Below are 12096 nucleotides of genomic sequence, written 5' to 3'. Positions count from 1 at the left end.
AGAGGGTGCGAAAGAACCGCCAATGGTTTTGCTGTCACAGACCACCCTGGACAAGGAGAGGAAAGGCCCCTGGTGCTTCAATGCCTCTTGTCTCAGATATGCTACCTCTAGATAAATACTGGGGTTGGGGGTGGGGAGTGGAATCGGCCCCATAAACATTCCTGATACTAACCCTGGAGAGTTGATCCACTAGGGCTTTCTGGAATGGGGACTCAGTACCCAAAATGAAGCACCTTTCCACAGGAGGGCAGAAGTACAATTTAAAACCCCCCCAAAACAATCAGGTGAACCCAGATTGTGGGACATTGTACAAATCTATTGGCTTGGGCTCTTCAGTGATGTCAATGCTTCGGAAAGTCAAAAGGACCAGGGAATTATTTTAGACTAAGGAGACCAAAGAGACACGACAACTAAATGCCACATATGTCCCTTGATTGGTATCTGCACACAGGCAAGCAAACCAGCTAAAACAGACGTGTGGGGGAGACGTGCAAGTGCCATCTATGTTAGATAATGTTGTAATGAGGTCCAGTTTCCTGGGGGGTGAGGATGGTGGTGTGTTTATGCAGGAAAGGAGCCTCTAATACATGCCATAGGTAATTAAGAGTAAACTGCTGCATCTACACATTTCTTTCAGATGGTTCTGGGAAAGTCCATCCATCCATCCTCCATCCATTCATACACACGTATTTCTATAAAAAGAAAGCAAGCGATAACGAATGTTATCAACTGGTAAATACAGCTGATGGGAACACCAGTGTCCGTGGTACCATTCTTTCAGTCTTTCTGTAGGTTTGAAACATTTTTTTTTAATATTAAAAAAAAAAATCCTTGAATCCCAAACCCCTTACACTGCAGCAGAATCCCAGGGATGTGGAGGGACAGTCAGTGCTCCTAAATCCTTTTAGGTCAGAGCTGTTGCAGGGCAGACAGTCACACAGTAGAACACGCCTTTAATGCCTCCACACCGCTAGCTTGAGCCACATCTAGAAACAATTCCATATGGACGGCTCCGGGGGGATGTTTTCCTGGGCCTGAGTGGGCTGGCCAACCGCTGTGCCAGCATATTTGCGGGTCGGGGGTGGGCTGCTGAGCCCCCCCCCCCCCCCCCGGACCCAGCGGCTCCCCTCCTGAGAGAGACCCTGCAGTGAGGTCACGGGTAACCACGCCAAGCCAAACCCAGCCGACAGCACAGACACCAGCCGGCCAGGAGCTCTTCACGCCAAGCCCAGGTCCACTGGCGCTGGATTTCTAACCACTCCCTAACGAGGAGAGGATGGCGCTCAGTCCACATCTCAGAGTTTTGTCCCCGGGTTTCCACTAGATTTTAATCCTGTTTATTTTTCCTTTCATGAATAAAACACTTCCAGACATTTTTCAAAGATACCAGGGATGTGAACAGATCGTGAGGAGCTATGCTGGGCTCCTGAGGAATATCTCAGAATTTGTGCTGGTAAATCTTTTAATTCGAACCAGATAAAGTCCAGAAACTTCCGCAAGTTAAAAAAAAAAAAAAAAAAAAGATGGTCCTACTATACAGTGTCTTTCTTGTGCAAAATGATCTTGGGACAAAACGGACCTCAGGGCCTGCTCCCCCAAACTTCCATCCTAGGCCCACCCCTGCCCTGGAAGCGGGCCTCAGCCTACGTGAAGTTCAGGCCTACTGACCACGCCCAAGGACACCACCAAGGACACTGGCAGAGGGTGTGGGACGCTGGGAGGTGCTGGGGGTGGGGTGTGGGTCGCAGCCTGGCTAGGAGACCAGGTGCAGGATTCCAGGGCGGGTCTACGCGTCTTCGGTTAAAAACCGCCAATCACGCTGGCTCTTACCTTCACAAATTCTGTCCAATCGCTGTCGCTTGACTTTGTGCTTATCCACAAGGGCCATTCTTTATCGAACTTTGCACCTCTCTGATTCAAAAGGCAAAGCGGTCCTCTAAGAACTTAGGGGCCCTCGCAGGAGTCTGCAGGCATTACGCCACTACGCGCCCTGAAACAAGGAGAAAAGAAGCCTTACTCTCTGGACACCCTGGGGGCAGGGACGACAGGTCATTCGGGCTTGGCTGCCACTTGCTACAAGGGGACCTGCCCTTGGGCGCTTGCTCTCCTCAAACGCTGGAGATGGATTTGCTCCACGTCCGCGGGACAGTCTCCCGCCTATGAAGGAAGCCCGCGAACACGCACAACTGGCTTTCGTTCCTGAAAGTGGTAAATGGCGGCATCTGGATCTCTTGCTTTTGACTTCGGGGCTGCAAACACCAATTACTGACCAGCCTGAGTCAGAATACTTTGTCCTTGAAGGCCAGAGACCAAGCTATAGCCAGTGGCGTTGGTCCTGTACTTCTGTGAACCGCAGAGGGGCAGAGTCACAGATCAACCCACGCCACCGAGGAACACGTCCCAGGGGCCTCTGGACAGAGATGCAGACACCCAGCTGCCACTGCTCTCTCAAGGCCTTCTGCCAGGAGGTTCACAAAACCTTTCAAAACTGCCCTTTGGCCACCGCTCAGCACCACACAAGCCCCCTGCCCCACCGCCTGAGAACGGGGCAGGAAGGCATGCACCACCTAACCAAGCTTTGACCAGTGCCACCTTCCGGAGCCTTCCTTGAATCCAGAGGGAGCCACGGCTGGCATCGGCTGCCTGCGGCCGCCCCACACCCCTGGTGCTTCAGGCAGAGGAGGAAGGGTCTCCCGCTGGGGTTGGGGTATTGGGGCCTCTCCGGAGGGAAATCCACACGCCACGCCACCTGAGGAATGGGGAGCCCAATTCGTGGAGAAAGTCGGGGCTGTGTGTTTGGGAGACCCTGACCTTCAGTTCCTGCTCAGCCAATGTACCAGTTGAGGCCACAAATCATCGCCTGTAACCTCCAGAAGTCCCACAGCTTTTGACTCATTCCTGCAGTTATTCTAACAACTACTACTACCACCCACGCGCGCGCGCGCGCACACACACACATTCACTCAGTTGTCCTCAGTTATCCAGCAAATGAGGAGGGGGTTAGGAGACAAACGTGAGGCTCCAGGGTTAATAATGAGGATTATTACGTATGATCATCAGTTACGCAAAACGCTGGGAGTTACTTTATCAAAGGTCAGAATGCAGGTCTGACTATGAAAAGGTAGGCGACTTCCTGGAAGTTAATGACTAATTTCTCAGCAATGAGGCTGAAAAGATTTATGGCAATAATTATGTGATTTTTTTTTTAAAAGAGCTAGGGGAAAAAAAAAAAAAAGCACAATTTCTAATCACAGAAATAATTACTGCAACATCCAAGAGACACCAAACCCTTTCCAAACCTGGGATGTTCCCCACACCTGGAATGACCCCACTGGACAAGCAAGCCAGAGCAGCACCGGGTTGATGGGGTAGGCAGATCTCTAAAATTCTGGCTTCACGTTTGCTGGGCTTTATGAAAGGTAATCACGCAAAGGGGGGAAGGTGGTTTCTTACTGGTCAACTTGAGACAGACAGACAGACAGACAGAGGAGCAGGACCTCTGATCCAAGGGTTTCTGTCCGAGAGAGAGAGCCTCAGAGGCCGGCTGGCAATTTTGATTTGCCCGGGTCCCGGGCTCTGATCAGCGGACGGCCCCTCCTCGGCTCTGGCGTGGAGACAGACCCCGTGTTAGCCGCCGCATCCGGGGTGAGAGAATTAATTAGTTAATATTTGTGAAGTGCCTTGGAGATGAGAGATGACAGCATTATCATCCGAGGCAAGACGGGCTTCACACCCTCCTCCTCCAATTCCCTGAGTGAGGCATAATCACTCTTTTTGCTTTCCTTTGAATTTTAATTTGTATAATTAGATGGCTTCCTGAAAAATTGATAAGTAGAATCTCGATTATGCAATCAAAGGCAAGATCAGGCATCAGCTTACACAAATTGTCTGCGTCCTGTTATTTAAAAAAAAAAAAAAAAAAAGGCAACTGACTTGTATGTGTGGCTTTAGGGGGTGGGGTGGGGTCTCTCTGTGGCTGGCGCTTCCACGGGGTCCCCTCCAGCTGCGGCGCCCACCCGTCTCAGACCGGACATGCTGACGGACCATCCGGAGTCGTGAGGCCACCAGGTGGAGTCTGGTTTGGACTTTACAGCAGTGACCACGGACTAATTCACGTAGTCTCAAGCCCCTCCCCTCAATTGATTTCCCCCCCCAACAATATTTCTTTTTAAGCAAAAATGTATGACATTCTTGCTTAAAAAGAAAGCAAGAATGTGTCAGCGTATGTGACATTTTCCTCCTTGGTCCTCTGAAGGAGCGAGCTATTTACCAGGACTTAATTAACATGACCCTCTTCCTAAGGACAGGGACAGGCCCTCCCTCCTCAGAGCTGAGCTGTCCATGCCGAGAATGCCAGCACCCCGCTATCCACACTGGCCCTGGGCGCCCTCAGCGGGGCCCCCCAACGGAAGCCCACCTCTGCCTTTACACCAGTCTCCACTCACAAATCACGAACTCTTTGCCACTGAAGTTATCACTACGATCATCCATTGACACTATCTGGTCGATGTTTAACCACAAATAGATAAAGGTCCACATTGGGAAGAAAAAGCAGAGGGGGATGTATTACGCTGTCTCACTTTGACTGAAATTGTAAACCTCCACACCGTATGTGTGGGTGGCAAGAGAGTTCTAGAACCTACTCGGCAAAGTGACTGTGCATTAGCGGGCTCCATGTCTGTACAATGGAGATGATGTTGCTTACGTTCCAAAGCGGCTGTGAGGATCCGATGGGAACACGCAGGAAAACATCTGGCGCCCAAGAGCGGGCCGCTAAGAACCACTCGTGCCTTCCTCTGGTGAGAGGCCCCCCTGGTCACCCAGGAGCACCCCTCCTGCTGAGGCTGGAGGTAAACCTCGGGGAAACTCAGGAAAGGTCAAAAGGAAATTCAGGTCTTTTCACAAGTAGGAAGGGTGTACCGCTGACAAAACTGACAAGAAAAAAACACTACCTTCGGGCTTCCCTGGTGGCGCAGTGGTTGAGAATCCGCCTGCCGATGCAGGAGACACGGGTTCGTGCCCTGGTCCGGGAAGATCCCACATGCCGCGGAGCAACTAAGCCCGTGAGCCATGGCCGCTGGGCCTGCGCGTCCGGAGCCTGTGCTCCGCAACGGGAGAGGCCACAACAGTGAGAGGCCCGCAAAAAAAAAAACAAAAAACACTACCTTCTCTCCCAAAAGAGAGACACTAAAATCACAGGGCAAACCGCAGAAAGGTCTACCTAAAAAGTTTTGTTAGCTTGAAATGAGGGGTGTGATCTAGGGCTGAAAGGTTTGGTGTCAGGGAATTCAACTTATTTCAGAAGGGGAAAGATGCTTGCCTAAGAAAGCTACTTAGAGATTCTTGATTACTAGAAAGAAGATACAGGTATGGAAGATTTGTCCACTTGTGGGCTTCAAAAAGAAGCATGAGCGTTAAGAAAAGGGAGAACAAAAAAGGAAGACTTCATTTTACAAACAAATGCAAAACACCCAAAGTGAGGTCGTGAAAAACAAAAGGTTCCCCCCCATCAATCAGGGTCTAAAATCTGGGCAGATTATCTCTACTGAATGACCATTAGCAGCCCCTCCTGCCAGGACCAAAGCACTACAGTGCAACAGGGTCATCTCTAACTTACATTCTTAACATCTCAAATAAGTTTTTAAGACCCCCTCAGTTTCTTTATTCTGGTTCCTAGTCTTTGTAAAGATTAGGCAGACGAAGGAATTTACACAAAGTAAATGATGTCTTCAACGATGTCTTTCAAAATGAAAATTCCCCTAAAACCAGTTAAATGTGAGGACAGCCTTCAATTCTTTTAAGGAAATCTACTTAAACACTATGTCAATAGAGAAACCAAGTTTTACGATATGATAATAAATTAATATTATTGTAGTTAAGCAAGTATTGCCGAGAACTCTCCGAGTGAACCCCAGGAGTCTTCAGAATACGCTCCATTGTTAAACCTGCAAGTGGGGGTCAGGGGGAGATTTAAAGTCTGAGAGGTTGCCCTGTAACCCAAGGCAAGTAGAAGAAGCTCCTGCAGCCCCAGTAGCATTGGTGCACGAGGTCTCCCAACTCTCCAAGCCTGGGATCCCTAAAGGAATGACATAACTCCTTGGGTCTCCTCTACCATGGCCTACAAGGCTCTCCTGATGTGGCAACAGGGCCATTTACCGACTTCTGAATGACCCAGCAGGGAGGCACCGTCCAGGTTAAGACAACACCAAGCACCTGCTGCCACAGGCAAGGACCCTGCGGGGGGGTGGGGGGTGCGCCATCCAGCGGATCCGCAGGGTTAGTGGGCTTTCACAGTGCCTTGAGAACGCCGGCCCACCAATGACCCCAAAACCAAACCCTCTTCATTCTCCATCTAGTCCCAAATAAAGCCACAGGGCTTCAGGCTCCCTGAAAAGAACTCCTTCCAGAATCTTCAGAAGCCAGACGAAGGTGAACAACAGATGACAGGCTGGGTAGAATCCTCTGAACAGGTGGAGGTGGGTTTTGTTTTGTTAACTACACCTGAAGGACCAATTCAAATCCAGGTGGAACAAAGGAACCGTTCTACAGGGGTGAGGGATCAGTGGGAAAAACACGGGCTTAGCCTTTGGTTAAATGGTTGACATAATACCCCAGTTAATAACAAAATAATTAAAATTACACTTAAAGGAAGAAAAAGAAGCTTTGGGGGAAGAAGATCTGTTGTGGGAAATGAATTTACTGAAGTCAATTTTGTCAACGTCCCAAAATAACTACTGCTCCCTAATTATAACTCAGTAGCTTTGGGGCATATTTAGGTTTTGGGGGGAGGAGGAGAAACATATGGTTCGGGCATCTAGTCGCATTAAAAAGGGCACAGGGACGGCTCCCCTCCCCCACCCCAGGGGTTACCAGCAAGACCCTTCAATACAGACCAGAGCTTCACTCTGGTTCCTGGTGCCTCCCCCATTGGGCGAGGCGGCTCGTATCTCCCCAGGGAATGCCCAGCAGCCCAACCCTAGGGTGACAAGGTCACACCCTGGTCACATGCCCTCCATCTGATCCACGGGCCCCACCCTCTGATCCCCTGGGGCTGATGCAACACCAGTGTCCCAGAGAAAAGTGCAGATCGCTCAAGAGCTATTAGCAGCGGGCCACCGCCCTTTCCAGCAGGAGAGGCCAGGCAGGCTTCAGAACCCAGATGGAATATGAAAAAGGCAAGCCAGTGTTTACACAATGTTATGATGGAGCCCCCAAACCAAGCAGTGACATTTCTATACTAGGACATATGAACATGCTTTTACCCAACTGGATTAATATACAGAAGATTAAAAATAATTACACACACACACACACACTACACACACACTACACACACACACCACACACACAGTATACAATTCAACAGTTCAGGCCAGGTCAAAATCTGCCACCAAATGGGTTACAAAGAATTAAAGTTTTCAGAGCCTTTTACAGTTAGGATGTGAAGTTAAGGAACTGCGGGCCTGTGACTTTATTTTTTTGCGTCTAACCCCCACCAAAATATTCTCTGGGGCTTTGAAGGGGACAAAGAAATGAAAAATGAAGACTCTGGAATCTATGTTGAGCTTGTGACAGCCATGAAACATAGAAAGCAAGTCTTTGAGCAGGTGGGATCCCAGTGCTGATGGAGGAGCGTCCAGTGGGGTTTGAGGCTGCCAATGTGGAAACCACGCTTCCTGGGACGACCTCCTCGGCCAGCAAATAATTTCTGAGTGAATCCTTCTGCCTGGTTTAGATTTAGAAAATACATCTCCTGGTGTTAAACGCAGAACTCAAGAATTCTAAACATTTTCGTACGCTAAAAGCTTTCATCAAGAACAGAGGACCGGAGCAGCAACAATTCATGGTTTTCCTAATTGGCTGTTTTATTTGTGTCACAATGAAAATTAAGTGTTGGCGAAGAAAATAAGATGCTTCTGTGGTAAGGATTTTCACACATTTTTAAAGCACCTGACTTACAAACATGCTTTAAAAATAAATAGATTCGTTCTAATGCTAAAGCGTTCTTTAAAAATAAAAGCAAAACAAAATGAAACAAAGAGGTAAAGGCAAATAAGCAAACATTCATCCAAATTAAGAGGTGTCACATGACACCTTTTATTTCCGTCGTGCTGAGACTGCGGAATCAGAGAAACACGGATGAATTTTTCCTTTCCCAATTTTCTGACCCTTCCCTCCTTTGGCAATTTTGACGTGTAGCTAAGTTTGGTTGAAAGGGACGAAGGGACGAGCATCCTCAATTTCTGTGCAGACAGAGGAAGTTCCACCCTGGCCAGATGACTCATCCTTTTTTACATATGATGCGCAAGAAATTATTATAACAAGTTTATATCTGAGCAAGTAAACGTGAACACTACCCAGAGGACGAAGCCAGAGCGTCGGAAAGTTCGGAACGGTCTCATGGAATGCCTGCAGAGGAGCACTGGCCGTGGTGAGGCTTTTGGGGTGGCCACTCTGTGCCCCGGAGGTCACCTGAAGGTGACGTCTGCAGGCTGTGAAACACCCGGGCACCCACATCCATTTGCTGTGGTCCAGTGCAGAATAAAAGCTTGGATAACTGATGGCCACTAGGGGCTTCGACCTGGGGGCCACCAAGGCAGGAGGAGCCACCAGGAGACAGCTAACTGGAGGTCATATGTTAAACTTGTGCTAAACTTGAAAACAGTCTATGGAATGGAGGTGGAGGTGCCAGGTGGGGAGTAAAGAAGATTTAACATTTTAAAGGCAACTCTGGATTATCTGGCTTATTCGAACATATATGAATTGCACTTGTATTTAAAGGAATTAGTTGGTTATGAAACAAACAGCAATGATGAGACCTTAAATGTTTAAAAATCTTCATGTGAGATTTTTAAAAATTTATTTATTTATTTTTGGCTGAGTTGGGTCTTCGTTGCTGCACATGGGCTTTCTCTAGTTGCGGCGAGCGCCGGCTTCTCTTGTGGAGCACGGGCTCTAGGCGCGCGGGCTTTGGTAGTTACAGCACATGGGCTCTAGAGCACAGGCTCAGTAGTTGTGGTGCACGGGGCCCAGCTGCTCCGCGGCATGTGGGATCTTCCTGTACCAGGGCTTGAACCCCTGTCCCCTGCATCGGCAGGCGGATTCTTAACCACTGCGCCACCAGGGAAGCCCCTGAGATTTTTGAAGACGTCTGCCTCTTGATTTCTTGCTACTGGGTGGCCCTAAATCCTAGACTGGCTACTCGGAGTGTCCACTTTCCTTAGGGGACACAACTGCTTTGCTGTCCTTGTGAGATTCCAGCCCATGTGCCTCTTGACACTGTGCGGTCTGGAAACGTGCAACGGCGCAAGCTCTGCAGTCTCGACTCACTCCCAAAGCCAGTGGAAACCACCGGTGAGGGCCCACCTTCAGTTCAAGCCCTTCCCTGGAGCAGGTCCACCCAGCGGAGGCCTGGAGCCCAGCGATGGGGCCCTTTGGCCAGCAGAGGGCACTGCACACCCTGCACGGCCTCCCCGAGGCTGCAGAGACCTGAGCTGCTTTGCCAAGGCTCGCCTTGCTCATATCTCAATCCCAACTCGGACTCTGCGAGAACCTGGAGAAAGTGAGACTGGATACGCCCAAAAGAAAAGGTCTGAGATGGCTTCAGGATGACACACTGTACGTCCCCTCAATCTCAGGATGCAAAAGGGACAGAAGAGACCTCCAATCTCCCTTAAAGCAACAGGCGTTTAAGCCTTCAGGAACACGACCAGCCAAGGGAGAGGAACACAGCGGCTGCCCTCCTGCTGTCTATCGCCTAGGCCGGCAACTGAGGTTTGCCCTTTCAGAGCTGAAGTTTAGGTGCTGGAGAGGCGGGTCGTGGAGCAGGGAGGCTCTCAGCCATGGGCTTGGGGTCCTGATCCAAGAAAGGCCACGGGCCACCCTGAAGGATGATTTTCCATTATATCCATGCTTCCTGCGTAAAGATACATCAACGAGGAAGGCGCCACGGTGATGAAAGATGAAAACAACTTGGCAGAGACGTAATTTAAAAAGAGAGGAAAGGCTTGAGGTGGGCCTGGGCAAAGGGCGTCAGGGTTTCCCTAACGACCCACGGCTCCTGGGGCTCCACACATACCTGCTTAACTGGCGATTGCTCCGTCCTCCTCAACCCGGGATCTGTTTGTTGTGAAACATGTATGACCTCAGGATACACAACCTTTTCAGTAGATATTAATTTGGAGAAGCAGGTGGAAAAAAACAGGATTTTTCCAACCTTATTCAGGAACTGATTCTGGCCAGTGGCACCGGCTGGGAGGGGGGGCCTTGTCTCTGGGCCCCTGAACCTGAAGGTCGCAACCTTTATGGATGCTGGCTTCTACCTGCCAGGCTGACCGCCGCAGAGGGACAGCTGACACGCGTAGTCTTTTTTCTGATCACCAAGTTCTAAGAAGCCGACACACTGATGCAGTAAATCAGCTCTCTTCTCCACACCCGCAGGGCACCCAAATGGTTCAGGTCGGAGAAGGAAAGGAGGGGCTGGTGCAGCCCATCAGTGCTGAAGTAGGGGACACACACACCCCATCCAACCCCCACGCCTCCACAGGACCAGCATCCTTTCCCACTACCATTTCAAAGCCAAGGGTGCCATAGCAACAGATGCCACTGGACCACACGGCTTAGTCTTGACCTGACACGGCTGGAGATACCTTTGGAAGGACCCCACTCAGAGATCCTGGGCTGGGATTCTGCCTCCTCCAGGAAGCCTTCTGGATGAGCCTCTCTGCCCTTCTTGCCTTGCGGCTGACACCACAAGCCCCTCCCCATCTTGTTCCAAACCCCACTAAGTGGGATTCGCTTTGACCTCCTGGGGGAGGGTGCTCTGTACAACCCACTTCAGGGTGGACCACCCAGTGAGCACGTGGGCTACCTGGTGGCCTAGGTGAGGCTAAGGGAGGCCAGCGGGTAAGGCCCAGGTCAGGCTGACAGGAGATGGGGTTCAAACAGGCCCAGTAGCGATACAGTTATCATCAATGCGAAGGATGGATGGCCGGGAGTCTTTGTCTGCTTTCAGGAAGCAAGTGTCCGGAAAGTTTATCTCAAACACAAGCAGAAGAGGTCACTCCAAACCTGACCACGTGCCTGAGGGAGTAGGGACCCAGCCTCCCAAGTTCAGCACCAGACAGGCCACATAGTTGCCAGTCAAGAACCAAACCCAATAAAGGCTTCTGAGCAGCGCTGCTCCAAACCTGCGGCCCGGCCTGAGGTGCGCAGGCAGGCCGAGAAGAGAGAGCTTCCCAGGACCCGGGAAAGGCTCTCCTGCAGCTCAGCTCATCACCTCCAAGGTCTCAGGGCATCACTCTAGGGCATGGCAAGGGACAGCAGTGCTCCACATGCCGGGGGTGGGGGCACGGCCCACCCTTTATTTCAAGGAGGTGCCGCTGGCCCAAAGGCAGACACGCAGGAAAGCCAACTCAGGCCTTGGGAACAGAGTAATAACTGTTTCCTGAGGACAGATATTCTGTGTCTGGGTCTTTACAAATATCCAAATTCCATCGTAATGTTTCTGTACGAGGAAAGCCACTGGGCTGTAGCCATGGAGGCATTCAGAAGCCCACAGTTCGCACACAGGAGTTTTCTGGAAATGTGAGGCGGGAATCAGACATCCCGAGCTCCAGAAAGCCTTTCGATGGAACAGCGGTTCTTCCCAGACCTTATCTTTTTAACCTGAGTCATAGAAAGGAGAATCTTAATCTTCTATGTAGCTATTTAACAATACGAAGTACAACTTGCGGCCATTCATTTCGCTTAACACGGTCTTAATGTGGAGGAGGAGGAATACGACGGAACCCAGGGGCAGGCAGGCTTTGTTTGTATCCACGCCGGCCACCAAGGGGAGCGGGTGGCTGGAGGCCGGGCTGGGGGTTGGGGAGGAGAAGCGGGTGACACTCGGGCGTCCCACGATTTTATCTTTGCTGATCAAATTCGAGAAGTGAAGAAGGGAGCCACTAACTAGCTCCTTTTGTTTTTGTTAATTTCAGGGTATCCCTGAGGTTCAGCAGTCTTCTTGAATTATTTCACCTGTTTTACTGTGGACTCCTGGCTGGCCTCCAAGGCTTCAGTGGGTAAACGATGCCATTTGTGCATTGAGTGCCG

At 50.4% G+C, this 12096-nt stretch overlaps 1 protein-coding gene across 18 annotated transcripts in view; it reads right to left on the bottom strand.

Moving 5' to 3' along the window:
• The window catches only part of CTBP2 (C-terminal binding protein 2), a 162403-nt gene that overhangs the window by 48502 nt on the left and 101805 nt on the right, over window positions 1-12096 (bottom strand). For all 18 annotated transcript variants that reach the window (XM_067024355.1, XM_067024345.1, XM_067024358.1 and 15 more), the window contains one exon: window positions 1831-1990. In XM_067024355.1, the coding sequence (XP_066880456.1) occupies window positions 1831-1888 (58 nt within the window). In that variant the 5' untranslated portion in view covers window positions 1889-1990. The remainder of the gene's footprint in view (window positions 1-1830; window positions 1991-12096) is intronic.

This window comes from Kogia breviceps, chromosome 2 (genome assembly GCF_026419965.1).
Source record: "Kogia breviceps isolate mKogBre1 chromosome 2, mKogBre1 haplotype 1, whole genome shotgun sequence".
Lineage (NCBI taxonomy): Eukaryota > Metazoa > Chordata > Mammalia > Artiodactyla > Physeteridae > Kogia > Kogia breviceps.
This window is presented reverse-complemented; position numbering and strand designations above follow the sequence as displayed.